The sequence below is a fragment of the Trichoderma evansii genome (genome assembly GCF_050947405.1).
Source record: "Trichoderma evansii strain SZMC 28006 chromosome Unknown GGI43scaffold_24, whole genome shotgun sequence".
Classification (NCBI taxonomy): domain Eukaryota; kingdom Fungi; phylum Ascomycota; class Sordariomycetes; order Hypocreales; family Hypocreaceae; genus Trichoderma; species Trichoderma evansii.
This window is the reverse complement of record NW_028145182.1, coordinates 271061-297723: the sequence shown is the minus strand read 5'-3', so window position 1 is coordinate 297723 and position 26663 is coordinate 271061. Positions and strand designations below refer to the sequence as shown.

At 44.8% G+C, this 26663-nt stretch overlaps 8 protein-coding genes across 8 annotated transcripts; 4 read left to right on the top strand and 4 right to left on the bottom strand.

Moving 5' to 3' along the window:
• Nucleotides 1-27: 27 nt before the first annotated feature.
• Nucleotides 28-1112, top strand: GGI43DRAFT_209394 (fungal specific transcription factor domain-containing protein). Its single transcript, XM_083200172.1, has 4 exons — nucleotides 28-71; nucleotides 326-535; nucleotides 588-745; nucleotides 800-1112. The coding sequence occupies exons 2-4, from the start codon at nucleotides 365-367 to the stop codon at nucleotides 864-866; spliced, it is 396 nt and encodes a 131-aa protein (XP_083056878.1). The 5' UTR covers nucleotides 28-71; nucleotides 326-364; the 3' UTR covers nucleotides 867-1112.
• Nucleotides 1113-2832: 1720 nt separating this feature from the next.
• On the bottom strand, nucleotides 2833-6302 carry GGI43DRAFT_209340 (ankyrin repeat domain-containing protein). Its single transcript, XM_083200171.1, has 5 exons — nucleotides 6219-6302; nucleotides 5771-6147; nucleotides 4550-5721; nucleotides 3761-4405; nucleotides 2833-3562 (listed from the first exon to the last, which is right to left on the bottom strand). Exons 2-5 carry the CDS (start codon nucleotides 6126-6128, stop codon nucleotides 2951-2953), a joined length of 2787 nt encoding a protein of 928 aa, XP_083056877.1. The 5' UTR covers nucleotides 6129-6147; nucleotides 6219-6302; the 3' UTR covers nucleotides 2833-2950.
• A 2534-nt stretch (nucleotides 6303-8836) lies between these two features.
• On the top strand, nucleotides 8837-9959 carry GGI43DRAFT_415010 (GPR1/FUN34/yaaH family domain-containing protein). The gene is made up of 5 exons (XM_083207109.1): nucleotides 8837-8985; nucleotides 9064-9259; nucleotides 9315-9425; nucleotides 9483-9528; nucleotides 9580-9959. Exons 1-5 carry the CDS (start codon nucleotides 8911-8913, stop codon nucleotides 9830-9832), a joined length of 681 nt encoding a protein of 226 aa, XP_083056876.1. The 5' UTR covers nucleotides 8837-8910; the 3' UTR covers nucleotides 9833-9959.
• Nucleotides 9960-11514: 1555 nt separating this feature from the next.
• On the top strand, nucleotides 11515-12804 carry GGI43DRAFT_430465 (uncharacterized protein; the record flags this gene model as incomplete). Its single annotated transcript, XM_083209257.1, has 5 exons — nucleotides 11515-11873; nucleotides 11904-12007; nucleotides 12071-12267; nucleotides 12336-12514; nucleotides 12592-12804. The coding sequence occupies exons 1-5, from the start codon at nucleotides 11757-11759 to the stop codon at nucleotides 12802-12804; spliced, it is 810 nt and encodes a 269-aa protein (XP_083056875.1). The 5' UTR covers nucleotides 11515-11756.
• Nucleotides 12805-14960: 2156 nt separating this feature from the next.
• GGI43DRAFT_415005 (Zn(II)2Cys6 transcription factor domain-containing protein) lies at nucleotides 14961-16788 on the bottom strand. The gene is made up of 4 exons (XM_083207108.1): nucleotides 16590-16788; nucleotides 15966-16519; nucleotides 15825-15899; nucleotides 14961-15772 (listed from the first exon to the last, which is right to left on the bottom strand). Exons 1-4 carry the CDS (start codon nucleotides 16651-16653, stop codon nucleotides 14999-15001), a joined length of 1467 nt encoding a protein of 488 aa, XP_083056874.1. The 5' UTR covers nucleotides 16654-16788; the 3' UTR covers nucleotides 14961-14998.
• A 1129-nt stretch (nucleotides 16789-17917) lies between these two features.
• On the top strand, nucleotides 17918-18699 carry GGI43DRAFT_415003 (uncharacterized protein; the record flags this gene model as incomplete). Its single annotated transcript, XM_083207107.1, has 1 exon — nucleotides 17918-18699. A coding segment is annotated over exon 1 (749 nt), but the record flags the coding sequence as incomplete, so codon positions are not given.
• A 194-nt stretch (nucleotides 18700-18893) lies between these two features.
• On the bottom strand, nucleotides 18894-20569 carry GGI43DRAFT_425336 (Alpha/Beta hydrolase protein; the record flags this gene model as incomplete). The annotated part of the gene is made up of 2 exons (XM_083208499.1): nucleotides 18894-20035; nucleotides 20101-20569. The coding sequence occupies 2 exons, from the start codon at nucleotides 20567-20569 to the stop codon at nucleotides 18894-18896; spliced, it is 1611 nt and encodes a 536-aa protein (XP_083056872.1).
• A 2732-nt stretch (nucleotides 20570-23301) lies between these two features.
• On the bottom strand, nucleotides 23302-24434 carry GGI43DRAFT_425335 (uncharacterized protein; the record flags this gene model as incomplete). The annotated part of the gene is made up of 2 exons (XM_083208498.1): nucleotides 23302-24217; nucleotides 24277-24434. 2 exons carry the CDS (start codon nucleotides 24432-24434, stop codon nucleotides 23302-23304), a joined length of 1074 nt encoding a protein of 357 aa, XP_083056871.1.
• Nucleotides 24435-26663: the final 2229 nt, after the last annotated feature.

The following is a 26663-nucleotide window of genomic DNA, read 5'->3' as shown; positions in this document are numbered from 1 at the left end:
ACCTGGGAACAGCCATGGCTCCAGGCTGTTGACGAGGCTCTGTTTCGTGAAAGCAAAGAGAACAATGGGCGGTATTTCTCTCCTCTATTATTGAACTGTATTTTGGCCTCTGGTTCCCGCTTCTCTGATCGAGTCGAGGTATGCTCTGATCCGAATGATCCCAATACGGCTGGTCGGTCCTTCCTAGAGACAGCTGAAATTCTTCTCCATTTTGATTTGAAGCGGCCCAGTCTCACAACTATTCAATCACTGGTCATTTTAGGCACCGTATACCATGTTAGTTTACAATGTTTAAGTAGGTATAGATACTGTCTGACACCGATAGGCCTTCGGACAAGACGCCGCAGGGTGGCCACACTCAGGCATGGCAAACCGGCTTATTTTTGATATGGGACTTCATCTTGATCCAAGCCCGTTGGTAGTTTCAGGCAGCATGACGACAGCAGAGGTAGAGCTTCGAAGGCAAAGTTGCTGGTCATTATATTGCGCGGACAAGCTGGCGGCTGGCTACACAGGACGTGTCTGTTGCATGCTTGTAAGAACTGCCGATTCACGCTCTCACCATAGCGCTAACAATTATCTCAAAGGACTTTCAGGCAGCGGTGAATATACCGACGATACCAACTCATGCTCAGCCGCACGATCATCGACATACACTGTATTCTGTCAGCCCGAAACTTTTAATTTCGCTTCATACAGGTTTGATCAAATTGTGTCAGATTCTTGGAAAGATTCTAGCGAACCTGTAAGCCGCGCATACGTCAGCCAACATTTATAATTCTTGCCTAACAGCTTGTAGATATGCTCCAAAGAAGATGCCTCTCGGCCATCAACGAAAGGATTTCTTCGACTCATGCCTGCTTTAGTTGAAGAGTTGGTTATACGGCCTATGTACAGAACTTAAACCCGTTCAAGGCGGGAAACCTAACCAATTTCCTCAAGCGTACTCTCTGCATGTCCTACTACACAGTCATTATTCTTCTAGCACGGCCGTATATTCAGCGTCAAGAGCTCGCAGACTCCACGACTGTCCCACCCGATACCATGGAGTCAAAGAATAGCTAGGTTCCTTGTTTTGTGGTTAATTATATCAGATTCTTAAAAACTTTTTAAAAAACGGTAGATAGTTAAATTGATACTGTTAAAAATGATATAGTTATGTGATACTATAATAAGTATGTACTTAAAATATTAATTTAATTATTTTAGAAATAAGAGCTGTGTAATTCCGATTTTAAAAGCCAAGGGAGCTGGAAATAAAAAGACATTAAAATGTATTATAAAACTTAACAAGACCCCAAATTTTTCATTACTTATGGTTATATGTGCTCGGTGATATGGGTAATTAGCTTTTAAACCGCAAATTATAAAATCCAGAAAAACGGCAAATGTTACGACCTGGTTCAGCGTAACAGGTAGAAATCCTTATAAGCAGCTGGTTCCGTCACAATAATTGCTACATTAGTGATTATTGACCTAATACTTTGTCCTGTTTGGCTTAACGGTATAGCGGATTGTTACACTATGGCGAAATCCGCAATTGACGAGACGGACCAGTAAACTACTCTCACTCTGCTCAAGCGGCCATGGTTGCAGCGTATCTGGGTAAGTGGCAGACAATTAACAATATGGGCAGAAGCTATTAATGAAGTTAATTTGGGTCCTTCAGGAGGTTGCCGCTGCTTGACATGTCCTAATCAAGTGCGGTCTAACAGAGATCGACGGATATGCGTTCTGCTCAGGCCTCAGTGCATTGCAGCTGTCCTACGAAACCTGCCCAGACCTGCAGGGTCTGATCCGCTCAGTAGCCTACCTGATAAGAGAAGCAGTCTTCCGTTCCAGATACAAAACTAGTCGATCAGGCCGGTTTCTCTATATATCCGCCCTCAAGGTAAGCTGGTGGATATGTACCACACCCTCAAGGCTACAGAGCGTCTTGACAAGGTTTATGCCTTTCTCGGTATGAGCTCTGACGATCCCAGTGCAGCAGGGTCATCAGCCAACTACAAGACTTCATGGGAGGGACTCGGCGTAAAGGTATCCAAAAGGCTACTGCGCTCGATGATCCTGGAACGGTGAAATCTAATTCAGATGGTCTCTAAAAATTGTGAATGGCAGGGTAGCTCTTGTTGTTCATATACCAACTGGGACATGTAGGGGATAGATATTTAAATATCAATATGTCATTAGTTAAGGAGAGGGGGTAGGGGGGCTTTTCTATTTTACAATGAATAGATTCTTAGTTGAGTTCTAGATGTTTGTTTAGAGAGCGATAGGTGCGGTGCGACTCTTGCAATGGTCCCGGAATTGAGGCCCTTGAGACGATGCTGGTCGGTATAGCGCACAGCCACGGTGAGACGGTATGCGGCTAAAGCTTTATGTGGTATGATGTTGGGATGAACTCACAAAGCATCGGTCAGTTGCTGCGACCAGTAAGAGGAAACTTGTTACGAGAGAACTGAGAACACGAACTTACAGCTGCGAGCTAAACAAGGTTACCCCTACTTATTTGTTTTAAGAATTACAGGTTAGATAGTTGAGTGTGGAAACGGTTGCATTAGAATTTGGCGAAGTTCAGATGCTCGGGAGTTAGTGGTCATTTCATGACCCGAGCTTACGAAGGAAGGGGACGGGAGAAAGAGCCTTGAGGCACTCAAAGCAAACCCATCGAGCCCAGTCCTTCGAATTTCAAGGAGAAAAAGAGACACTCCCATAGAAGGAGACAAGTGCCTTAGTAGACCGCTGTAAAGAGGTATCTATTTATGCTCGTTGCGGAGTGTTGATCGGGAATACTTGATATAGGTTACGGGGTTCTATAAGAGTGAACGCCACTCGTGGCGCCTGGCTATGTGTGTGAGATTGCGGAAGCAGTTTCTAGCAGTTTGTTTCTATGTGCCTAGACAACAGGTATGTAAACAGAGCGCAGAGCAGATGGCGGGTGGGGTGGAGGTTAAGACGGTATTGTCGATGAAGATATAGCACCATGCAATTGGAGCAGTCGCACAATGGCCTCATTATTATTCTTGGCATTCAATGACAGCGGCGTCCGGCTATTTTTATCGGCCGCCTCAATTTGCGCGCCCCGGTCAAGCAGCAGCCGCATAACAGGCTCTTTCCCATTCCAGGCGGTATATGACAGCGGCGTCCAGCCACGTTTATCAGCCGCCTCAATCTGCGCGCCCCGGTCAAGCAGCAGCCGCGCAACGGCCTTACTCCAGACGGCATATGAAAGCGGCGTCCGGCCATCTTTATCGGCCGCCTCAATCTGCGCGCCCTGATCAAGAAGCAGCCGCATAACGGCCTCATTCCTATTCAAGGCAGCAAATGACAGCGGCGTCCGGCCATGTTTATCAGCCGCCTCAATCTGCGCGCCCCGGTCAAGCAGAAGCCGTACAACGGCCTCATTACCATTCGTGGTCTGGGCAGCATAAAATAGCGGCGTCCGGCCATCTTTATCAGTCGCCTCAATCTGCGCGCCCTGATCAAGAAGCAGCCGCATAACGGCCTCATTCCTATTCAAGGCAGCAAATGACAGCGGCGTCCGGCCATCTTTATCAGCCGCCTCAATCTGCGCGCCCCGGTTAAGCAGCAGTCGCATAACGGCCTCGTTCCCATTCCAGGCGGCATATGAAAGCGGCGTCCGGCCATGTTTATCGGCCGCCTCAATCAGCGCGCCCTGGTCAAGCAGCAGCCGCATAATGGTCTCATTCTTATTCTCGGTGGCACATGACAGCGGCGTCTGGCCATCTTTATCGGCCGCCTCGATGTAGGCACCGCAGGAGAGCAGCATTCGTAAACAAGCTTCATGACTATTGGATGCTGCGTAACCCAAGGGAGTACGGCGAAGCCGCTTATCTTGTGCGTTAATTGCTGGTGTCATGAACTCGAGTAAGTGTGTTAAGAGTAATAGATTGCCCTGCGCCGCAGCGTAATGGAGCACGGTCATAGTTTTTGGAACCGAGAACACTTCTTGGTAATCGTCTTGATCAAAAATCTTGTCCGAGGCATTGTAATGAGGCTGAAATGCCTTGAGTACCTCTAAATGGCCATTTTTCAAAGCAACCAAAAGAGGATATTTGCATCTCTCTCCTTTCGGATGAGCATAAAATCCGTTGTCAACTGCAGATCGGACAAGAGATGATAGGTTATGCTCAGCAAGGATGTAAACTAAAGAAGCCTCGGTTGTGTAACGACGAACGTCATACCGTTGAAACAAGTTGGACAAATGAAGCCAGCGTTTCAATGCGAAGTTCTTCAAGAATGTAATCTGAGGAATATCGTCCTCGGCGGAATTGGCATGATGAAGAACATGTCGTGTCGCGTAGTTAATAAATGGGAACTCCTCTGAGACTCGAGTACGTAACTCTTTTGCCAGCTCTGACGATGCGGTAGGCAGAGGCTCGCCCTGGGGTACAATTTCGGAAATGTCAATATTGCAATAATTATCACAGCATTGTTTTAATCGGTCGTGGCTGTAGCTTTCAAAGTTTGTTGCGTGATTAGGCCATAACTGGCGAATCCCGTTGTCCTTGATGAGAAAATCACGTACCGATTCATGAATGAACTGCACAGTTCGCTTCTTCGACTTGACAATTTCGGCAAGACCTTTTGAAGAGCTAAGAAGATACAGCTCCATGGCTGTAGTGGTAGTGGATTCTCGATCCCACCTAACCAAGTTCTCAGGGCTTGGGTCCAGTCCTGATACGAGGGCAAAGTAGTACTCCTCACACGTCAAGGGTCTTGCTGCATATAAGATCCACTGGATGCAAAGTAACAGATCGTCTATATTCTGATTGTCCCGGCAAAGTATATCTTTAAAAAGGTTACTGAGTCCATCGGGCAGCTCCCTTAGTCGCCGCTTTACTGCCCATATGCGACCATCGCGGAACTCTCTGTTAAGTATGTCAACGACGAGTACCACCCACAGGAAAACTCCTGATGCTCTCTCCAGGATTTCGACAGAGACCTCCTGAGATGCCTTACTGTTGCCGGCTCGTAATTTGCTTCGGACATATTTCTGAAGGTCTTTGCCATGGCCTGGCTGATCCTCTAGAGTGAGCTTCAATCCGCTGCGTATCTCGATATGCGGATAGTGGCGACTGGAAAAACAAATGTAAATTTTTGTTTGGCTTTCGGCAGCTTGATCTCCAAGGTCTTCAAAATACTCGACCATACTCTCAACTTCAGATATATCACATTCATCAAGGGCATCGATGAAACAGGTGATTTGTCGCTGGCCAAGTCTGGTAATCGCATGGGTGAAAAAAGCCTGGAGTGTTTCGATATCCCAGGTGGCCTGGTTGTGCCTGGCTTGAAAGATGTGGTTCGAATCGTGAAGTACGTCCGGGAATTTTTGAATGACTTGAAAAAGCAAAGACCGATACATTCCCTCTGTTGACTTTTCCAACTGAACGCCTCGGGCGTTGAAGAAAAAAGAGATGACGGTTGCGTCGGCTGTTGCTGTCCACTTGTTCTTCGCATATGTGTAGGCAAACTTCATCAACGTTGACTTCCCAGCGCCGGGCTTTCCATTGATCCACAGGAATCCATGATGACTAGCAAGATGGGTTGGTTCAAGCCACTCGGCGTACTTTGGGTGGCTAAGCAACCATTGGCAAGTCTTGGAATGTTGAGTCTTGATTGTCGCATGGCGCGAGTCGATTTGCTCAAACGTTAATGAGTCTAACACTGCCTCCATTCGACTTTGGAGCAATGCTGGGTCTGCGAGGAGATCAGTCAAGAACCCAACATTCGAAGCTGCAGCACGTACCTGTTGTAGGATGTGTCGCTTCAGTATCCCTTTGTTGCTGTGTAGGTATGACAGACAGGAGTTCCTTGGCATATGCAGCAGCGACAGCAGCGGAATACTTCTGCCAGGCCTTGTTCTTGTGAGAATCTGAGTAGTCGCAAATGCCGCGAATGGCAAGGCAAGGAAAATCATGCAACCCTGCAGCCTCCATCTCAAAGCAGATGATGCCAAGTTCCTCCGCCATCTTAGCACGAGTTTCGCCGTCCTTGACGACCTGGTTGCCAGATGCAATTTTACCATAGTGGATTCTGGGGTTTGCAATCGCCCTATGAGGTCGTTCTAGAACGTCCGATGGGTTACAGCGCTCGCAGCTCTCCATCTCTTGCGTATGCTTGTATGTGTGACGGAACAGTCGATCTGGCAAGCTAGGTCGGGCGTACGAGATCATGTTTTCGTGTCGGTCGAGCATGTCGTAGAGGATGTTGGGAATTCTGCTGGGCGCTAGTTCATGACTTGTTTGTAGCTTGGACACAGCCGTCATCATCGTGTGAGGAGGTGTGGTGGTGCGGCCTGTTCGCTGAAACTGGCCGTCGGGCAAGACCTTACCCAAGTCGTACTGCATCACTTCATTCCCGACTACAACATCTCCTAATCGTATGTCGATCCCGCCATCGGGCACTCCACCACCAATTCCAACCATCAATCGAATGGTGATCGAGGGGAAGCTTCGGCTCATATTGCTGGCCACTGTAGCGGCGTTGTTTGTGCCGTATTGGCTCGCTGGAAGGCATGCGATAACCACATTATGCTCAGCAACGCGACCGAAGGTGTAGGTGTTGACATCATCTTCCTTGCGGGGCAAGGGGACGTGAATGCTGTCTAGTATGGCTGTTGCCGCAGCCATCTCGATGGGGAGAGCGCAAACCCAACCAACGGTGTAGTCGCAGTGGCTAAGGCGTTGCCAGTCGCCATTGTCCGTTTGGTGTCGTTTCGAGCGGATCGAGAGTGCATCATCGCCGCTTCGTGTTCTCTTTCTGCTCTCGAGAGCTTCCATGATCTGCCTCTTTCATCAGGCAGGGCAAAATCAGGTCTCGGTTCGTTAGGGGTGTGCGCTGCTGGGATGGACGGACCCGTCATGTGCTTATCCAGGCCTCTTCAAACGAGCTTTGATGGAGTACAATGCCGAGGGATTGCGATTGGTGCAGCAGAAGAGGTAAACTTGGGAGCAAGCGGGGAGAAAAATAAAGAACGAGTTTGAGCTGCAAGTCAGGCTGGCGGTTAGAGCCTGATTTTCACTGGTGATTTAGACATCGTGATTCGTTGTGTAGTCGCCGCAGGCGTTCAGCTGCAGGCTGTGCTGAAATTATGCCTGGCCGGGGTGCGCAGGTCTACTCGAATAAAAAGCACGCCGGGCCTTCTGACGCTTGAATTTATTTGTTACTTGAGAAGACCGTTGCTCGGTCAACCAACAACAGGATCGATAAATGCGAATGTTCCCCAAATTATACTTGCAAAAGGATGATCCCGTGCTGATAAGGCCTATAGATCTTCAGATTGGATGCAGGGGCTTCCTAGCGCTTGGAGAGGTCGCGAAAAGCTGTAGGGCTGAATGCGAACAGGGATCACCATTCTCAGTTGTCAGGGCGGGGTTACTCCCTCAGAGTTTCTCTCCCAGCCCACATAGTTAGAGATAATCTATAGCATATCAACACTTGTTGTGCTAATATATCCCACATGCGTGTTGCGGGAGCCTTTGAGTTCTCACGTTATCTCCTCACTTCTGGAGTAGATCAGTGGCTTCTAACGCCTCAGCTGAAGCGCGGTGGGTGGTACACGCGCGAAAATTAAACTCTCGTCGTACATCAAGAATAAAGACCCGAGCTCCAGCCAGGGGCGTAAGCTGAAACAGGTGATCGCAAATGGAAGAGTTGTATAAATGGTGAGTCAGTGTCGCATAGGCCTTAACAGTAGAAACCCGTTTCTCTTAACCAAACGTTAATGTAACAGTTGGTTTAGCCATGCCTCCAATATGCGGAGCTCGCACTCCGCGATACTGTTAAAAAAGATACAGTCATGTGAGATGCTACAATAGCTGCGTATCTAAACTGTTGGCTCAGTTGTTTGAGAAATAGGAGCCGTGTAATTCTGACTCTGGAAGTCAAGGGAGCCGGAAATAGAAGAACATTGAACCGCATTGTAGAACTCGACGGGACCCCGAATTCTCCACTACCTATGGTCGTATGAGCTGATACGACGTCGTAGTGGCCCTTAGAAAGCCTTTGAGGATTATGGGAAGCGTAAATGGTGAAACTTAGCTTGTTTGTTGGATCTCAGACACTCTTCACTACGACTTGACCCAGAATCATTATCCAATTACCAAGATATCTTCAAACTACGAAGCATGTATGTACGCATGACATCTTTTGGAAATCGAGATGGATTATCATATTAGTAGTTAGTATAGGTCCTGCTATGTGGTAGTTTGTGCGGGTGAAACTTCTCTTGTAGCTAATGTTGGTCCGAAGAGAGTCATTTACTTGTATGGAGCGTATTCATTTGTAGCCGTCTCTCTTGTCTCTTTGGCTCAAAATACATCACCTTTCGCCCATTAATGATCTGGTTTGGGTGCATTTCCTGTCTAATATGGGTGCCTTCCTTGTATGGCGGCAGGGCTATTTGACTTTCGACATTTCGACGGAGACATGTAGAGCAAGAACTATTCAAAGCCTGTAATTGGGCTTTATGGAACTCCCCTTAACAAACAGAGTGACGGGAAAGAGAAAAATACACATGATCCGGTGTGACCGAAGTCCGGTGGTGAGGCGAAAATCTTTAGGAAGAACCTGGTTTGTGCTTAATTGCCGATGCCTGCGGCCTCTGCGGCCTAGAGCTCCGACACAATCTCCACGCCCGACTGTAATGGCTAACCCGGAATTCGTGATAGATCATGTCAGTCCCGCCTACTTTGCGGGTAAGCTATGCCTACGATGGAAAAAATTAGGGGTGGAGACGTACTCAGCCATCCATGTTAAGTTAGTCTTAGCGAGACATCTCCGGCACGACAGGCCGATTCGCTTATATCACATCGTCCGGAGTCCCCAAGATTACGAAAACTTACGATGCAATAGTTTCAACGGCATATCTGAGCAATAATTTTTGCAATGAATTTACTTCGGGAGAACGACATCAAGGCGCCTGTATCATCCGTTGCCAGACGGAGGGACCTTGCCAATCCAGTATAACTTACCAACCCTCAAATTATGACACTCTTTTACGCAAACTTGTGCAAGAACGCTAATAAATATATCCTTTAGAGTGCATTGGGGTATGGCGGCTTTGCAACGACATTAATGACCTTGTCACTGTCTGGCATGGGATTTCGCGAAATATCAAACCAATCTGTCTTTGTACCAAACCTCTGTTTTCTGGCTGGAGTCGGGCTCTTGATCTCCGCGCAATGGGAAATGGTTAGGGGTAACACATTCGATTACACAGTCCTGGCAGCTTTTGGTAAGTCATCCGCTCGGAGTTTTCGTGGAATACCAGGACTAACATCTTTGCGTAGGGCTGTATTATGGTGGTTACGGAGTGTTACTGTTACCTTCGGCGGGCATCATCGAGTCGTATCAAGGCCAGACAGCCGACTATCACAATGCCTTTGGGATTTACCTGCTTGGTAAGTTGTATTTCTATCCCAAGAAGCGCATTGACTGAGAACATGATTTTCGCATAGTTTGGTGCATACTGAATCTATTCTTTTTTATTGCTTCCCTGCCAACGTAAGAGCGCCTCCAAGAAACACGGACAGAACACTACTAAATTTGCTATAGCGGCGGACCTAATGTTGTGGTTTATGGTACTTTGGAGCTCTCGTATATCTTCAATTGTATAGCGCACTTTGTTAGGGCGGATGGTAACGTTGCAACCAGTACAAGCCTCATGAAAGTGGGAGGCGCATTCGGTTTTGTCTCCTCTCTAGCCGGCTTTTATATGCTGGGTCATGAGCTGTGCCGGGATGTTTTGCCCTTTCGTATTCCGGTGTATGACACATCTCGCATTGCTAAAGTGGAATCGAGCGACTAGAATAATTAAGTGGTTGACATGTATATTATATTTAGGATAATCATAATCTTTGGTATAGAAAAGTAAAAATAAAAAGGCAAAGGCAAAGGCAAAAGTTATATCTTATAGACATGACTGTACAGTCCTGCCCATAGAGCATTTCAGATGGCTTGGCCTCATTTATTAGCGAGGACCAATAGTTGCCCCGCCTAAAATAACTCCCGAAATAGGCAAGTGGGGCTGTAGAAGCGGGAGCTGCGGCATGTCAACTGCCGCAAAGTAAGCTATGCTCTCATTTTCACTCACATGGTATGAGTCTTTCGTCGGAGCGAATATGAGCAGATTATAAATTATCTGACTCGGGTTATTCAATCTATGGTACAATTACAACAAATAAAAGCTATAAAATGGCAAACGGATCAGCTTCACCGTTCCCCGCCTTTCTTTCCTCTTCGTCATAGTTTGACATTTTTAATCTCATTTCACACAAATCCCCTTCTGGCTCTCCAATATATGTCAATTAGGGATTGGGTCCAACGACGAAACCACCAACATCCCTCATATCTCGTAATTGTAGCCTATAATAATAAAAATTCACAAAAAAAGGGGTTTTCCCTCCCATTCAGCATGCAAAGAGGGGGGGAGCTCAAGGGAAAGAGGAGACTAGCTAAGCTTAAAGTAAGAAAAGCTATACCGGGAAGGTTAATTTAACAACCATATGCATTTCCTTTTTGTTTTGTGACTGTAAATAGAAGTGTGCCTGACTTGGTCCGACCTTATTGCCTATATAGGATTATATCTGTATCCAGTTAGGATCCATCGTTCGGCCGCGTTGTTCGCCTAAAACGGTTTGGAAGATCGCCGCATCACCTGTAATATACTGCTGTATAGGCCCTGTAAAGCACCTCACATTTAAGGTAAGATGAAGAAACTCGTGAAGTTGAGAAGTTTATATCATATACTTGGCAATAATGCAGCATTGAGGATCTTTAGGCGCCATTACGTAAGAAAACTATAGGAGCGAGCATCTCTTCATTATATTAAACCTCGTGGAGGTGACTTCAGGCAGTGCATTCTATTACCCCAGTTATAGCTTGGTAAATACAAGTTGAAGGAAATAATACGCGGAGATCGGTACTAGGTAGCATCGAGACAACACTACTAAGGACAGCTCTTGAATTAGAAATGTTAGGCTTATAATTGAGAATCTAGGGGCGATGGAGGCTTGGAGAGAGCCATTACCGTCTGTGAAGTAGATTGAAGGCGAATGCTGTATTTCTTTTCTTGATTAACCAAGATTCTCAATCAATATCTTGACCACGAAGGAACTCGAAGCACTTTAGCACTGACTGACCTGAATAAAATCTCGGTGTCATTGTTATAGCTAGAATTTTCACGACACAAAGCAGCGGAATACTAATATTCGAGATAATCCGCGATCTATTTATTGTATTAGAACAACTCTCCCAACACGAATCATTAGACGCAACACCTGCCTATGAAGAACTTACGCTTTATTTACTGGGCTATCAAGTATCTACCTAGATTAGCTGGAGAATTCTTAGTGGACGTGATAACAAAGAAGTGAAGAATAGTTGTAGCTACTCCAGCTATAAGACTTGTTCATATAAGAAAATGGTATATCACGTATCAACGGTCTCTGGGCCCCGAAGGAAGAGAGGATCGTTCGCTCATCGTGAACATTAGTATCGGTTCAATTGATCGTGTTAATTTAGGCTACGGGCACAGACGCTTACATGCGGCCTGGCCGTATTGTTGCTCAGACTAACAACCATAATTGAAGATACCTTCCATTTTCAGCTAAATCTCCTGAAAATCAACTTCTGTTCCTAATCTGATATTACACTAAGACGTATTATAAAAGAATCGTATTGTCCACGCACTGGAACTCGCATGTAAGGAGGAGGTTCTGGTCAGAGCCAAGATGCAGTCCTTCAATTCGCGCCTCCTCCCACTCTTACTCTTTACCCTTCCAAATGTCGCCATTGGCGTCAATGATGTCGATGCTGGCTTCGATGCCTACACGGCAGCCCAGGTCATGGTCAATCAGCCCTCTCATTCCTGGGAATAGGGAACAGCGGCAGAAGCTCTGCTAGAATTGCATAACCCCGAGCTATCTGTCTTTGGATCCGACCCTTTCCCTGATGGTAGAGTCCCTCAAGCCGACCCTAACACGTCCGCTCTTGCATATGCGAAGCAGTTCATAAACCGCGATTAGCAGACACTTGTCGATGATAGCGCAGTTGGCGTTCCAGCATCTCTGGGCGTCTCGGCGATTCTTCTTGGCCAGTCGAACAGTGTCTACATTGGCGCGGCCAACCGCGAGGCTGACTTCCTCCTCAATGTTGCCCCGCGATGGAGCAACGGCGCGATTTCTCATCGACCAGATGTGGCCGAGCTGTGGGCGGATAATATGGCCATGTCTTTCCCATTCTGTACGTTTTCCCCATCTTGTTGCTTTGACCTATAGAAGGTGTAACTAATAGAATTTCTGTATTTTTAGTGGCTTATCTTGCCGTTGAGCAGAATGACACATCCTTGATGTCTCTTACTGTCCAGCAGTGCGGCCTGCAACGCGCTGTTCTGAAAGGTAACAATCTCAATTGGCAGCACATCATCGGTCCCCAATCTCAAGACACGGGCCTTTGGTTAGTAAGCAACGGCTGGGCTAGCTATGGTATGGTGCGAGTGCTGCGATGACTTCACAAGCTATATAGCTTAAAGGGTGGATCAAAGAGATCCTCGACGGTGCTATGTAGTCGAACTTGGACGACGGCTTGTTACGCAATTACCTTGACGATCCTAGCTGGTTTGGCGAAATTTCTGGAACCTCAGTTCTGAGTGCTGTGGCGTATCGAATGGCTGTTAACGACCCTAATATATTTCCGCAATCTTACATCGCCTGGGCTGACGCAAATAGAGAGAGCCTGGCGGAGAAGCAAGACGATAGCGGCATTTTCGCCGGCTGTTAACCCATATGACTGGCATAATAGAACTCAGTATACTTCTGGATATCCTAAAGGCCAGGCGTTCGCCATCTATCTATACACAGCCTACAGAGACTGCGTCAACGCCAAAATCTGTCAAACTCTGACCCCGTCTGCCGCTACTTGAAAGGTTTTGTACCAATTGATATTTTATCTACTTAAGATACCTAATTATAACGTAATTTACTTGGAGTATACCACGTCGTCGGAACCAACGTATGTGTATTTGACATTCCAGGATGTAATCGTGGACTATTTCCCTCATGACTCCCTCGTACATGTACCTCGTACAATAGTATTAATTTCTAAAGCGGGGTAAATTTTGATAGCAACAGTGCCATTAAACATTTACTCTTTGTCGTTTAATTGACTTGCTACATACGTGTACACAATCTCTGTCTTCTTTATGATACCAGTTCAGCTACTTTCCATCTCAAAGGGGCCTTACTGCAGATATTTGCAAAATGGCCGATCTTGATCTATTGGAAGCAGCTGCTCCGACGAGAACTGGACAATCTATGATACGACCAGTTGTGAGCTAAACTGGGTAATTCATCATCACATCACTAATATTACGAGTTATAATAAAAGTTTTACTAAATAAATGCAATTTTTCCAAGTTATAATAGAAGAAATAAAGAATAAGTGAAAGCAAGATATATATATCATAATATTATGAAGTAGCCTCTATGCCTTGATAGTCAAATGCGTTATCTGGGCTTTTAGCAAAGGAGTTAACAATTCCGCTAATTGTATAAAGCGCCACAACTGCGAATTCGGTAGCTAATCCAAGCGCAAGGTATAAACGCCAGCTACCGAGGACAGGATTAAATTCCATAGTGTGTCCGTTGGAAGAGCTTGTATCCAGATTAATCGCATTGAGCGCCGAGTAGATAATTCGTATTAGTAAAAATGGCAAAGCTATTGTTACCGATAGAATAAGCTAATATTAAGCGTCAGTTACTCAATCACGTAGCAATACAAGCTGGTGGTTCAGAATTACCCTTTTTGCGGCACTTTGAACATAATGAAGGTTGTTTATGTAGATAAGACACGCAATAGCCATGAGAACCCATACAAGAGCAAAAACGATAGATGCTAATTGAAGCTCTCGTGCGCCAGCATCTAAACTGTCTTGTGAGGTTTTTGTCCGACTAATACCGCCAGTAATACTAAGTATGAGACCGGCGATTATAAGGATATGAAGGGATTTTAAGGCCATGGTAATATGCCGTGCAAACGAACGAGCCTTATCTAGCCTGCATTATAATTAGCTTCCATAGACTCAGTTTGTTGCTGAGATAAACATGCCCAACATTCAGAAAACACAGTGATGCATTCAATAGAGGAGATAATGCAACTGTATTCAAAATAGTAGCTGTTGTAGCCATGCTTGTATTCGTCCCATTTTCGATCTGGATTGTCATGATTGAACCAGTAATCTTGACTTTAAGGCGTTTCTTAGTTAGAAGAGAACACTAAAAGAAAAAGTGTGCAAAATAGGACATACTAATGCTAAAAATTGTCAGGTAGATCCAGCCAACGTCTCTTCTGAATCCATGTCGAATATTGTTGTATATACAGAAGAGACCAATCGGAATATAAATAATAACTTCAGCAAGCGCAAGTTTGCCATGTGTATCGAGGCGCATGTTGGGCAAGAATAAAGTAACGATTTAGATTGTTAATGGTAGATGAAAAGCGATTTGTGGTGTATTTCTGAAAGATGAGGACAATGTTCGACTAGTACAATGCATTTGATAGTTGAAGATATTTAAATGTAAATTGGAATTAAAGGAAAGCCCCAGCAATAATAACTAACATCGCTAAATCTACCGAATTTAGCTAAATTTCGATGGGAAAAGGATCAAATATCACAGTGGGGCCCCGTGGCCTCCTCTGTCGCAAGGCTGCATCGCTGAATACTCTTCTTTGAGACATAAGTTGCAAAAGCGTCCCTATTCGCCATACACATAACATCGGGCCTTTTGCGCTGATTGCACTAATTGAAGGCGGATGATTACACAATTAAACTGTTCACAGCTGGATCCAAAAAGCGATAGTCCATTTCTACTATTTCAATAAGTAGCACCTATATTTCGTAGGTCTTGTCACAGAGAATGAGCCCTCAGGCTACTATATGGAGTTTAATCTTCGTTTATATCAGGAAAAGCTTGAACTATATTTTCTCTAAGCCATAGTCGAGCCCTTCGTTGAATCTTACAGCATCAAATCCACAACAATCTGCAATGTGGGAAATGATTTTATACAACCATCGCGCCTCTCGGGACTCAGGGTTTACGTTTCGATACACAACCTGCAAAGGAAACATAATCTGAATAGCGCCACTGTTCCCTGGGTAACTCAGAAGCTGAAAATAGACCAGTTTGCAAAACTCTTCAATAATATCCTCCACTGACCCATTTCCAGGTGTCAAGAGAATTGACGGTTGTGGCCAGGAATATGTATTGTCGTAAGATACCAGAGTAGGCTTTATTGACGCTGGAAGTTGCCGACAAGCTTGATGTAGTAGCAGTAGCATTGCGTTGTATATGCATATTTCGGCGACTCGAATGTGCTCAGTAAAGAAAATTGCGGTAGGAAAAGGATACAAGTCAAATTCGAAAACATTTAACTCCTTGAGAATGTCCAATCCGACATTGAAATATGTTTGTGAGAAATCTTGCTCCCATTTCACGCGCCAATTGTAGAGTCTTTCGAAGAGCGCCTTAATTTGAAAGCAAAGTATGATATCGGATATTGTAGATTCTTCCACGATAGCTGCGCTTGTTAAGGGTGCTTGAACGTCTTCCATTATTCCAGGTAAGTGGCAAAATATGTCGATTAAGCAATCCATTGATGTCTTGGGACCTGCATCATCTGCCCACGGCACCGTTTTCCATGCATCCTCTTCTAGGAAACAACGCTGTCTCCGAATTAGATAGGCAAGGATCTCATATTTATCAGCTTAAATGCGTATTTAATGGGATATACTCTCCACTTACAATAGAGGGGCGCGTTGTAATAAACAACTCTTTGCCTGGGCCATCTCGATGAAGTTGCGGTCCGCGAAATTTGATCTTTAGTAAGAAAGGATTGGTCAGTCAATATTTTTAAAGGCTCATTTTGACCAGGAAACAGCGTACAAGGTGTCCTATTCCAAGGAAATGACTTAACCATCCATTCATATCTTTGGAAGTAATCATCTCGAATAGGGCTAGTAATAAAGTAGCAGATAGAGTGTCTGTTTTTAAAACCTGCTCTGAGTCAAACAGTTCCTTCTGAAGCTGACATAGCGCTTGAGTGTACAACACTGTACCCCTTTCAGCTGCAGAACATTGACGGTGTATCTTTCCAAAATATGCGGCAGCACAAGCTCGAACTGCAAGCTGCGGGGCCTGATTTTGGCTGCTAGGCATAATAGAGCTCATAAGCCAGGGAGATATGCTGGGGCTAGGGGCCGTATTGCTCCCCTGGAAGGCCGTAAAAAGATTCATAATCAGGTGAGTTGTAAAGACACTGTCTTCATCAATAGTAGGTGCTGGAACCAGAGATATATCTTTCTTAGTATCACCCTGTGTATTGCTATCTGCCTGGATCTCATTAAGGGAAAGACCATCAATGAAGACAGGGAATGGATTGAAGCCTTGGCATTGAAGGCTGAGGCGTTCGCAGCGGCGACAGATGGGTCGATTTTGATCTGCTTCTATTAGCAACAGAAGATATACGGTCGTATATCGAGTCTACAATCCGATGTTATCGTCACTTACCGCATTTCACTCGAGCACGGCGACACGTTTTACAGCCGCGGCTCCTACCCCCGACGCCAACCATGATGTAGCTGCTTGCATACAGCCAAGGAGCGGAAATTTACTATTGAAGTTTACAATGCAGGGGGCAGTTCTCGGCTTAGGATGGTATAAAAAGTTGCCTCAGCCCCTTAATGAGATACTTTGTCTTACAAAAAATTCGTAAATACCAAATACTACTGGTCATTCTTATGTAGCGCTGTCAGAGCCAGTGGAAGCAAATTAGACTTTCGCCCATCGCGCAATGAGCCCGATTGGGATTAGTGTCTTGACGCTGACGTCGACTCGGTGGCTGATCATGATTCAAGTAAAAGACTAGCGGAGTGTGCCTTGTCTCGATATCTAACTACCTAGGTAAGCTCATTTACATGTCTGGCATATACCACAGATAAACTCAGGGCCAAAGATCGCAGTCGCAAAATGCACCTTTTTCAGTTAGACAGATATTGTTTAACTGGACTATAATAGCTAATGAAAATGATGTGCAATTGCTGTAGATTTCGTTACATGTTTATGATTTAAATACCATTACACTCTGCCAGTAAATTAGCAACGCTTCTCAAGTTTGTTCAATTTGCTTCATTGAACTAAGAATCTCTTTTTATGATATTGATACCATTCGGAAGATGGATGATCCAAAACACCAGAAAAATGCTTATAAACTTGAATATCTTCATGGATACGAGAATGTTTCAAATCACTCGCCGCCAATGTATCGCCCATATGATAGATACGACGACAATTGTGAACCCCCCTCTCAACTTGATGTCTATCAGTCCGGTATCTATCGACAATATTCGACTCCACCATCTACAAATTCCCGCTATCATGCTGCCCCCGCGCCACAGCAGGTAGCAGCTATGCCAAGCGCTCGTACATCCCCAAATTCATTTCAACATCAGTTTGCCGATACTTCTCTTCAACAATCCCAACAGTCTCACTCAAATCAAGGCTCATATTGCCAGTCAGATTTCCATAATCATTCCAATAATGCGCCTGCTTGGAGCCAACCAGCTCAATGGCAGCTGGCAAACCCAGTCCTCTCCGCAGAAGACTATCCGAAATTTTTGCCCGTTGCAATACCCCAAATGACTAAAGGAAGAGGCGTACCTTTCATGAGACTAAACTCGCCAGTATTGCAAGAATACGGAATATCAGAGCCAGAATTTATTGAATTCATCGATACACTCAATATTGTGTCAGCTGCTTCTCCACCATTTAAAGTTTTGGATCTTGCTGGAGGTATAATTGGAATGGTGCCGCATCATTGGGCTCAGCTCGCTTCTAACGTTCTTAAGCTTACTGCCATGGGTGGAACCGCGATTGTTAGCAAAAGTCGCACTGACGCCTTTATGCAAGAGGCAAATGAGCTGATTTTCGAACCAAAAGGTTTAAAAGCCTGTTTGATCACCACAGCTGCGTTAATCCCCTCTATCAAGTTTCCAGCCCAAAAGGCTATTACGCTGCCCTTAACACTTGATATTCCCTTGGAAAATCAACCGAGTTTCCATAACCGGCTTTTGGAAGGTCTGAAAGGTTATGTGAGCCAGACCGAAGTCACCCGTCTTCCACCTAAGAAGGAAGATATCAGTGTGATTGACCAGATGAGTGCGAAGCAAGTTGCGCGAGATATAGAGAAAATAGACAAACAGATGCTCAAAGACACAGAGAAGCGGATGAAGAAATTGCAAAAAAACCATGAGCCGTGGAAGTCGTCTTTTGAAGATGAAACTTCAGGCAGCACTGTCTCAAAGCCACCCGTTCGCAGCAGGAGTCTCGACCGCAAAATGAGAAAAGTGGAGCATGATATAGAAAAGGTCAATAAGAAAGCTTCCAAAAAGATGAGAGAAGGGCGGCATTCTGGCCGAGAGGAAGGTAAAAGACAAGATGCATTGTTAACATTGGAAAATAAGAGGGAAAGGCTTCTAGAGAAAGAAACTCAACAAAGCCAGAGAATTTCCCCCAAAAAGTATGGAAAAGATAGTAAAGGTGCTGATGAGAAGATGGCTGAGAAGCTACTGTGGATTTATATCAACACCACATTTAATGAGTCTGAATAAGTAAATGTAAGTTAACACAATGGGGTAGTTTTAGGGAAGTAATTGCATTATAGATATGTAACATGCTCAAATTTCACTAATTTTTATTTATCTTTAATTTTTATGTTACTATAACAATTGCACCCAATTGCTTAACAGGAATATCAAGATCCAAAGGTTGGAGAACCTCATGAGATCCAACTTCTGTTGGCTCCAAAACATACAGTCAAGGAGAAGATGTCGCTGTAGAGGTTCCGAAAAGGCCAAAGGTAACGGTAGAACATGGGGAGTTCCAGTTTGAGGGGGCCACATATTGTACCGAAGAGATGCTGTCGTTGCCAAGCAAGATGTACGAATCTTTACTCTGGTCAAACTGTGGCCATCCCAGGCTGGTAAGACCATCAATAGGATCTTCAGCAAAGGTGGCCCAGGCTGTTTGCATAATCTGTGTCAATTTCCTTTGGTCCGCTGTCGTCGGCAGCGCGGTAACATCCTCTGAAGCTCCGAAAATCATGTGCAAATCGACCATGTGATATGCGCCGCTCGTACTGCCGTTCGTGCTGTATAGACGAGTATTATCCCAGTCGGCCATATATCGAAAGGCCCATGCTGGAACGCCATGGCTGCGACGAGCACTGGCTTGAAAGGTTACTGGGCACGTAAAAGTCTCAAGGAGAAACTCAATCACATCTTGAGAGGTCGGTAGAAGTCCTGTCTGGGCATATGGAACGAGGCGATAGAAGCCATCCTCATTATTCGTATTTCCAAGCATAATAGGTACCTTGGCGAAGTTACCAGCAATGGTCCGGTTGATATAGTCAGAAAAGACAATCTCCTCATCAGGGAAGGGAGTAAAATGTGAGATGCTCCTTAAGAAGTTGTTGCTGGGAAGGGGCCTGATCGTTTCAGAAATCGCCAGGATATTTTGCCAGTCAACTTGCCGGACGCAAGCTAGTTGATCCTCGCTATTCGTACAGTTCACTCCAGCCACAATGGTATTCCAATTATTCTTAACGGTAGCAGCAGTGTTGAGAGCGAAGCTAAAAGCGTTGCCAGAGTGGGCAATGATACCGCTAACAATGGGATCTTGCTCATAGGCGTAGGCCCAAAAGTCAACTGCCTCGCCCCCAACAGACTGTCCAAAGATTGTGATCTTCTCAGGATTACCACCAAACGCAGCAATATTTTCGCGAACCCATTCTACACCAACGCGCTGATCGCGGAGGCCGAGGTTGGCAGGCTGGCCTGGGGCTCCAGGGAAGCCGAAGACGTCAATTCGGTAGTTAATCGTAACAACAACGACATCCTGCGCGCCCGCGAAATACTTGCCGTTGTAGAAAGCAGTGTCAGTGCCCCCATAGTTGAACCCTACTTCCAGTCAGCGTTGCATCTTTTTATACTCACTCACAGATCGTCAACGAATCAATGCTCACCTCCTCCAAAAAAGAAGACCAATACCGGCTTAGCAGCATCTGCCACTTTTGTCGCTTTAGTCCAAATGTTCAAATACAGGCAATCTTCGCTCTGAGTGGTACCAGCATCAACTAGAAAATCCGCAACGCACTTCGGGCCCTGTGGAGTAAAACCAGGGTAGCCATCGATGTTTACATTTGTTGCATGGGGACAGTCTGCGGCATACTTTGCAGCTGTGAAAGGCTTTGAAGCGACGTTCAGTTTGACGGGAGCTTCGAATCGTAACTGACCGACTGGTGGCTGCGCATAAGGAACGCCCAAGAACTCGACGACACAGTCCGAGTTCGATGGTACGTGGCCAGTGAGAAGACCGCTGGTTGTAGGCACGTTGATATATTGGCTGACGTTGCACCCTATGTTCGTGGTGACTGGAATAGATGTCACAACCGTCCCTAAGACCAGAGCTGTAACTTGAAGTCGGAAGCGCATGGTGGAAACACTAAGAGTATAGATCCTTGAAGTTATTTATTTAAACTGATCAAATAGAATTCGCCATTGGAAGTGCGAGAAGTCATCGTATATATATAGGTTGAATCTTGGTGTTCATCTCGAGGATGCTGACCGCTATGTCAGACGGCAAACGGAACCGATAATTTCTAGCAAGCAAGGGATCTTCTGAAGCACGGAAATTGTTCCAAAATGGATATTCTCTCTCGTAAATTGTCTCTTTACTTGATATTACGTTCTTCATGGGATGCCTGATAGTACTTCGATAGAAATTCTTAGTTCCAGTCCCTGAAGTGGGTAATATGACTTGTCTCACGTCGATAATGGTTGTCAACTAATCGATCATGAGGTATCTTTTAGCTTATTATTCTATTTTTGTTCTTTTTTTAGCTCTTGAAGTCAATAGTGACATCTTAATGCCGTCTTGGCCTCTCTGTACTATTACATATTGCGACAGCGACAATTAGCTATACTATAACAACCCAAAGGATGGACATAGACCCTTTGTCAGGTAAGAAATTTTCAGCAATTTTTATCGTATTATTATAAACAGAGCGCGGATACTTCAAACAATAAGAGGAGTGGCTATAATTTGTCGGCATGTGATAAAGAAACACTGCATCACCGTCCCATCGGAAAAAAAAATGCCTCTTGGCGTCTACACAGGGCAGTCATCCATGCAAGTGACTTGAATAACACGATTTGGAATCTTGTGATTTGAAATATAACAATAGTTACTACTAATCATTTCGAAAATTTCAGTAAATAGTTACAATAGTCTCAGGAACAAATCAGCATCTGGGTATCAGAAGTGGCCGAGAATACAAGGATGAAGCTCAGTCTCACGAACCGTGCGTCTTGATGCCTAAATTTGATCGCAATGCAGAACTTGCTAGACTCAATGAAGCTCTACATGGATTGATGCCACATAGCCGTTCCACAGAGTGGTATTGTCATGTCAAGTAGCACACATAGTTGCAGCAACTGCTGCGATATTAGTGTCAACTCCGGATTCATGGAGTGATTATTAATATGTTTCAATTAATTATAACACCGCTGTTACAGTTGCTGTAGACATGACAGCTTTCAAGGCTTTGGGTGAAGGAGCGCCAACCCTACTCAAAGTCCATTCGCAATGTTTTAACTCGACGATATTATCTTGAGTGTCCGATCGAGCGTATCATATTGATTAGGAACCTTATTTACAGGAGCTACAAAAATTTAATAGTTCGGGCTCTTTTTGTTTGCCAATATTTATGTCTTAGACTAGGAGAGAGGTGTAAGCGGAATCTCGGGGTAACCTAAAATAGTGGCATGTCTAGATGGGAGCGGATATCCGGGTTAACTACAACTGGGGCTCCAAAAAGAGGAACAAAAAGAAAGAAAAAGGACAGGGGTTAAAATGGAGGAATATAATATTGGTATATCAGATTAGGTCATGGTATCAAAGCATTGGGTTAAAGTACTATAAAATACAGATTGATGACAAACCAAGGAGCTGTTCCTGATAAAGCCGTTTATAGGGGAAAACTAACCGCCGCACCCTATTTCCTTCCCAGCGCTTATATCCATACGCAATAATTGACTGACCAGGGACATCATAAACCCTTCTCAGGCCCCATATTGAACACTAATCCTCCATCCATCGACAATCAGCTCCATCCTCCACTGTCCCTTCCTTGCCCCACATCCAAGACTAGATCTCGATTGTCCAAGCATCAGCTGTACGTGATCGCCACGATCCAGCCGACTGCCGTCTGCGACAGAGTCCACACCACAAAGCCCCTTGGCCCGCTTGTTTAAACTGCCAAACAGGTCGTCGACAAGTATGTGGTGTATTGCATATCTCCATCGCCTGCGAGACTGCAGAAGAGCCTGTGCTCAGAAAATAGGGTTTGTCAGTAGTGACTTCACTATTTTAATTTTTTTTAAATTATGGTTATATATAAATATTGTAAACGTTGAAGACTTATCCTAGGTATCTTAGGCGGTCAAGCAACTTCAAAAAGAGCCTCGCAAAATTGCCCTCCTTCAAGCATCTCTTCAGCCTTCCCATTCATGAACCCGTGTATGTAACACCTTCCAACAAGCCCATAATACCCAGAGCCCAGACAAGGACGGGGACAAAACGGCATCTTCCCGCCGCATAGCACGCAGACAATGTTGCCTTTCCATGGTCTGCGGCCCGATCACATACTATCCTCCAGACGTTCGGACAAATCTTCGATTGCTCGATGCGCCAGTTACAGCACAGACTCTATTTCTGTACGTTTCCCTTTTTCACCAGGCGTCTGAGCTCAGGAGAGATAGCCGTCTTATCTATCACTCTAGTCAGATAGGTAGCGATAGCTAGGCGGCTCTGCAAGCTTACATGAACTCATCGTCGCTTGCTTCACATATGAAGCCTACCAATAACATCCAAACCTTATCCGTTCTTTCCACCCATTTTATGACACGTTAGCGACTAATATACGCATCAGCTCAATTAAGCATTATTATCAACCCTAATTATAACTAAGCCTCACGTCATTTATGTTTTCAATGAGGTCTAATAACGCAAGAACGTTCGTTTTATTCAGACCAGCCAAAGGCTTTGACGAAAGGTGTGTGAGATTATAATATTATATGAAGGGCTATGTCTTGTCTCGCTTACGCACTTTCATATTCTAAATATCCAAAAGCAAAAGCATCCATATGGACACAGGCATTTTCCCTTACCAAATCTTGCCCCCCCAAGCCTTCACAAGCTCATCAACCTGTTCCGTTATATCGACCATAAGCCACTCTTGCTTTGGCTTGAGAGATCTCGTGGGCTGGAAGAATTCAGTCAAAGAATAGATTGTTTGACCAACCACAAAGCTAGCTGTTGTATAGCCACCTTGTTTGCTGAGATTGCCATCCATGGGAACCAGGCCGAGATACTCAGCTGTCTTCCAGTTATCTCTGCTCCCAACCACACGGTTGCCATAAAAATCGTCAGACCAGAGGATGACTTTGCCGCCGTATTTTGATGGCAAAAGCAGTCCATCCCCTCCACCCGTGTAGTTAGTCGGAAATCCCTCCGGATGCAGATAGACTGGAGATCCTTTGGTCTCGTTGATATCAAAGGTCAATAGCCCCGGAGCAACTCGATCGTTGATGACAATCTTGTCCCCCGATCGAACGATGCCACCTGAAACAAGTGTGTCATTAATATTTTTTGGTTGGTACCATATTTGTGGTGTACCGTTCTTATTGATTTTGACAACAATAGAGCCAAATGTTCCTATTACATAGGTGTTTCCTTGATCATCTTCTGCCATATCTTGGAACCCGGTAATCAGCTTTCCAGTTTGCTGGAATACTTCCTTTTGTATCGGCACCAGATCCGTTATCCAGAGAATTTTACGGGTGTTGGTATCATATCGAATAACGCTGTTGGGGCCGGTGAAATTTGCCAGCGCTGGGTTTCCAGAAGTCGTTGCCACAAAGGCTGTATATGAAGTTGCTGCGAAGTACATTGACCCCATTCCATCGTAGTCTACACCGGTAATGGTGTAGTCCTCATTGCCGGTGATTCCAGGGAAGACGATCAACTCAGATTCATCACGATACGGATCGTAAACAACAACCGAAGCGTTGTAATAGAGACTGTCTTTCGTTAGAAGCAGGCCTAAAGACAGGGTAAGTGAGATAAAAGCATAGCATACCCAAAGTATATTTTACAGTGCACCGGATCCCAATCCGCATTTTCCGGATAAAGGTCCAAAATAGATGCATTAAATGAACCCTGAAAAGGAGGACATGAGCCCAAAACTGCGCTCACAAGATATGCCCAGATGAAAAGGCATAAACCTGATGTATACATGATGAAGAACTTTGATTATGCCAATCTAAAACAGTGGTCTAGTCACTAGGAAGTCAATTGGTAAGGCTATGTTGCAAGTAATTCATTTATTTCAAAGCCCTACTCTTATATATCTATTAAAATATATTTACACATTTTGAAAGCCCCTATCCACATGACGTATGTATACCGAGGTGAAAGATCAGAATAGGTTGAGCTGACGACTTCGTTGCCCGGATATTCAATTCTTATCTCCGAGTACTCTTTACGAAGCTTATGCAATGCCCAATAATCATCTGTCAGCGGCTTCATCGCAGGCTGTGCACATTTCGTTTTTCTTCTATTTCCTCTACTTTTCATTCACTAGAGTCAATTTCAATAGGATGCTTAACGCCTTCTCCATTTTGAGGCTATCATTTGTTAGTGTTTGTTCGGCTTACACAATACGGTGAAAAGTGTAAGGAGGCATTGGTCATGGCTTATTCATTTTAAGCTCCATTCTAAATCACTAATCTTTTGTCTTTTTCTTTTTCTTAAGACTCTAGACTTAGATTTCCCACATCTGTTTCGGTAGCTTCGGTACTCCGAATAAGACCGACAATTGCCAGTAGCGAAGGCATCACTGCGGAGTATATGTCCGCTAAGAGAATAACGAAATATTATCGGAATCCGTAGTACTAAACAAAATCCGCCATATCTAGAACCGGCACCATGAGTCTCTGGTTAGATAAAATTCATGTATTTTTAGAGGACATCTTCACTGGATTGTGATCTCGAGAACCACCGTAACTTTACATCCAATTGCCGGCAGTTAATACAATATGAAGTCAGGCATGCTAGTAGTTTGCTAGCTACAAAACGGTAGCTTTATATGAAGCATAATAGCTGATGTTTTATATGGCTTCATGTTAGCATATCGTGAACCTGTAGCGAACAAGCCTAATAGATATGACGTTTCGATGCAGTGACTGCGTGTATCCATACGCTGGGCTGGTTGGTGCAGTCTCCAAGATGGAACTCTTGACCTTCAGCCCATGTCATCATTAAAAAAAGCTTCAGAGTGAGCCTCTACTTTTCCAGTAGAGTATCACCAGCGATGATGGCTTGGCTGCTTGTGTCAACTTCTCCGCCATCCATTTATAGCTCCACTGAGAGACGGGTCTGAGTTCATAGCTCGATCATCATGAAGCACGTGTAGCGCTAGAAGAATAAAATCATCAAACATAATACATTAACTATTTCTACACTCATTAACACAAATCTAAAAATAAATAATCTGGAGCTTGAAACCCAGTCTTCAAGTGGTCGTTCGACGGAACCAAAAGAGCTTCATAAAGGAATATACGTGCGGAAGATATTATGCGATATTCAGAGTGCAATGACTCATTACTATTCAGAGTATTCTGGAACCACTGCTATAGATGATCTGTTCGATCAAGATCTTATCATTTTGGCATCACGACTCAACGTCGATACCGCCCTGACTGATCTACTTAGTAGCCATAGGGCTCCATCGTCTCTTTTTAGTCGGAGTCATATTGAGCTCCCGATTCAAGCACGACCATATTGTTATATCTCTGCTCAAAGCGGGCACTGAACCTAATTCAATAGAATTTGGTGGACAGACCGCACCCACGATCGCATTTGAGTATGGTTGTTTGACATGCGCAACTGAAGTATTAGCAAATGAATGAACCAGTATAATCTGTCAGCGAGGAATGGGAGAACCGCGTAATCGTTTGCATGTAGTAGCGGACATCATGATATTTTCGAGTTTTTGCGTCATGGCGATTGCAGCGCTAATAAGCCGGATTATTCGGGGGCTACTCTATTCTTTTGAGCTGTAGGTGGAAAATGCCATTCGACACCTCGACTCTAGCGAGGCTTCGCACTGTGAATATTAATCATCAGGATAGAACAGGACATGCTGCCATTTTATGGGTCGCTGGCGATGGAATGGTCGACATCTTTACAAGGCTTCTTGAATTACAGGGTATCAACATCGGTCTCAAAGACAAAAACGGAAGATCGCTCCCCCCCGGGCAGCAGGCAACGATTGCGCTAATACGGTTGAAGTGCTCTTGAATAATACGGTGGTAGACAAGGCAACTATTAACAATGGCAAGAGAAATGCCATATCATGGGCTTGCGGTGGCGGACATTGCGACGTTCTCGTCAAACTTTTCAAGAGGATGTTAGGGGGAATACCGAAGACATCGATGGATGGACGCCTTTAGCATGTTTTATTCA

Excerpts from the sequence above, each read along its gene's own strand:
- GGI43DRAFT_209394 (XM_083200172.1), top strand. The coding sequence starts at position 365 with ATGGCAAACCGGCTTATTTTTGATATGGGACTTCATCTTGATCCAAGC. Across the intron at positions 536-587 it reads GACGTGTCTGTTGCATGCTT|GACTTTCAGGCAGCGGTGAA; the intron begins GTAAGAACTGCC and ends ATTATCTCAAAG. Across the intron at positions 746-799 it reads GGAAAGATTCTAGCGAACCT|ATATGCTCCAAAGAAGATGC; the intron begins GTAAGCCGCGCA and ends AACAGCTTGTAG.
- GGI43DRAFT_415005 (XM_083207108.1), bottom strand. The coding sequence starts at position 16,653 with ATGGTTGGCGTCGGGGGTAGGAGCCGCGGCTGTAAAACGTGTCGCCGT. Across the intron at positions 15,900-15,965 it reads TCCTTGGAATAGGACACCTT|ATCAAATTTCGCGGACCGCA; the intron begins GTACGCTGTTTC and ends TTCTTACTAAAG. Across the intron at positions 15,773-15,824 it reads TTACAACGCGCCCCTCTATT|ATCCTTGCCTATCTAATTCG; the intron begins GTAAGTGGAGAG and ends GATAAATATGAG.
- GGI43DRAFT_415010 (XM_083207109.1), top strand. The coding sequence starts at position 8,911 with ATGAATTTACTTCGGGAGAACGACATCAAGGCGCCTGTATCATCCGTT. Across the intron at positions 9,260-9,314 it reads CACAGTCCTGGCAGCTTTTG|GGCTGTATTATGGTGGTTAC; the intron begins GTAAGTCATCCG and ends ATCTTTGCGTAG. Across the intron at positions 9,426-9,482 it reads CTTTGGGATTTACCTGCTTG|TTTGGTGCATACTGAATCTA; the intron begins GTAAGTTGTATT and ends ATTTTCGCATAG.
- GGI43DRAFT_209340 (XM_083200171.1), bottom strand. The coding sequence starts at position 6,128 with ATGGAGAGCTGCGAGCGCTGTAACCCATCGGACGTTCTAGAACGACCT. Across the intron at positions 5,722-5,770 it reads AGCGACACATCCTACAACAG|ACCCAGCATTGCTCCAAAGT; the intron begins GTACGTGCTGCA and ends ATCTCCTCGCAG. Across the intron at positions 4,406-4,549 it reads TGCAGTTCATTCATGAATCG|GGCGAGCCTCTGCCTACCGC; the intron begins GTACGTGATTTT and ends ATTGTACCCCAG.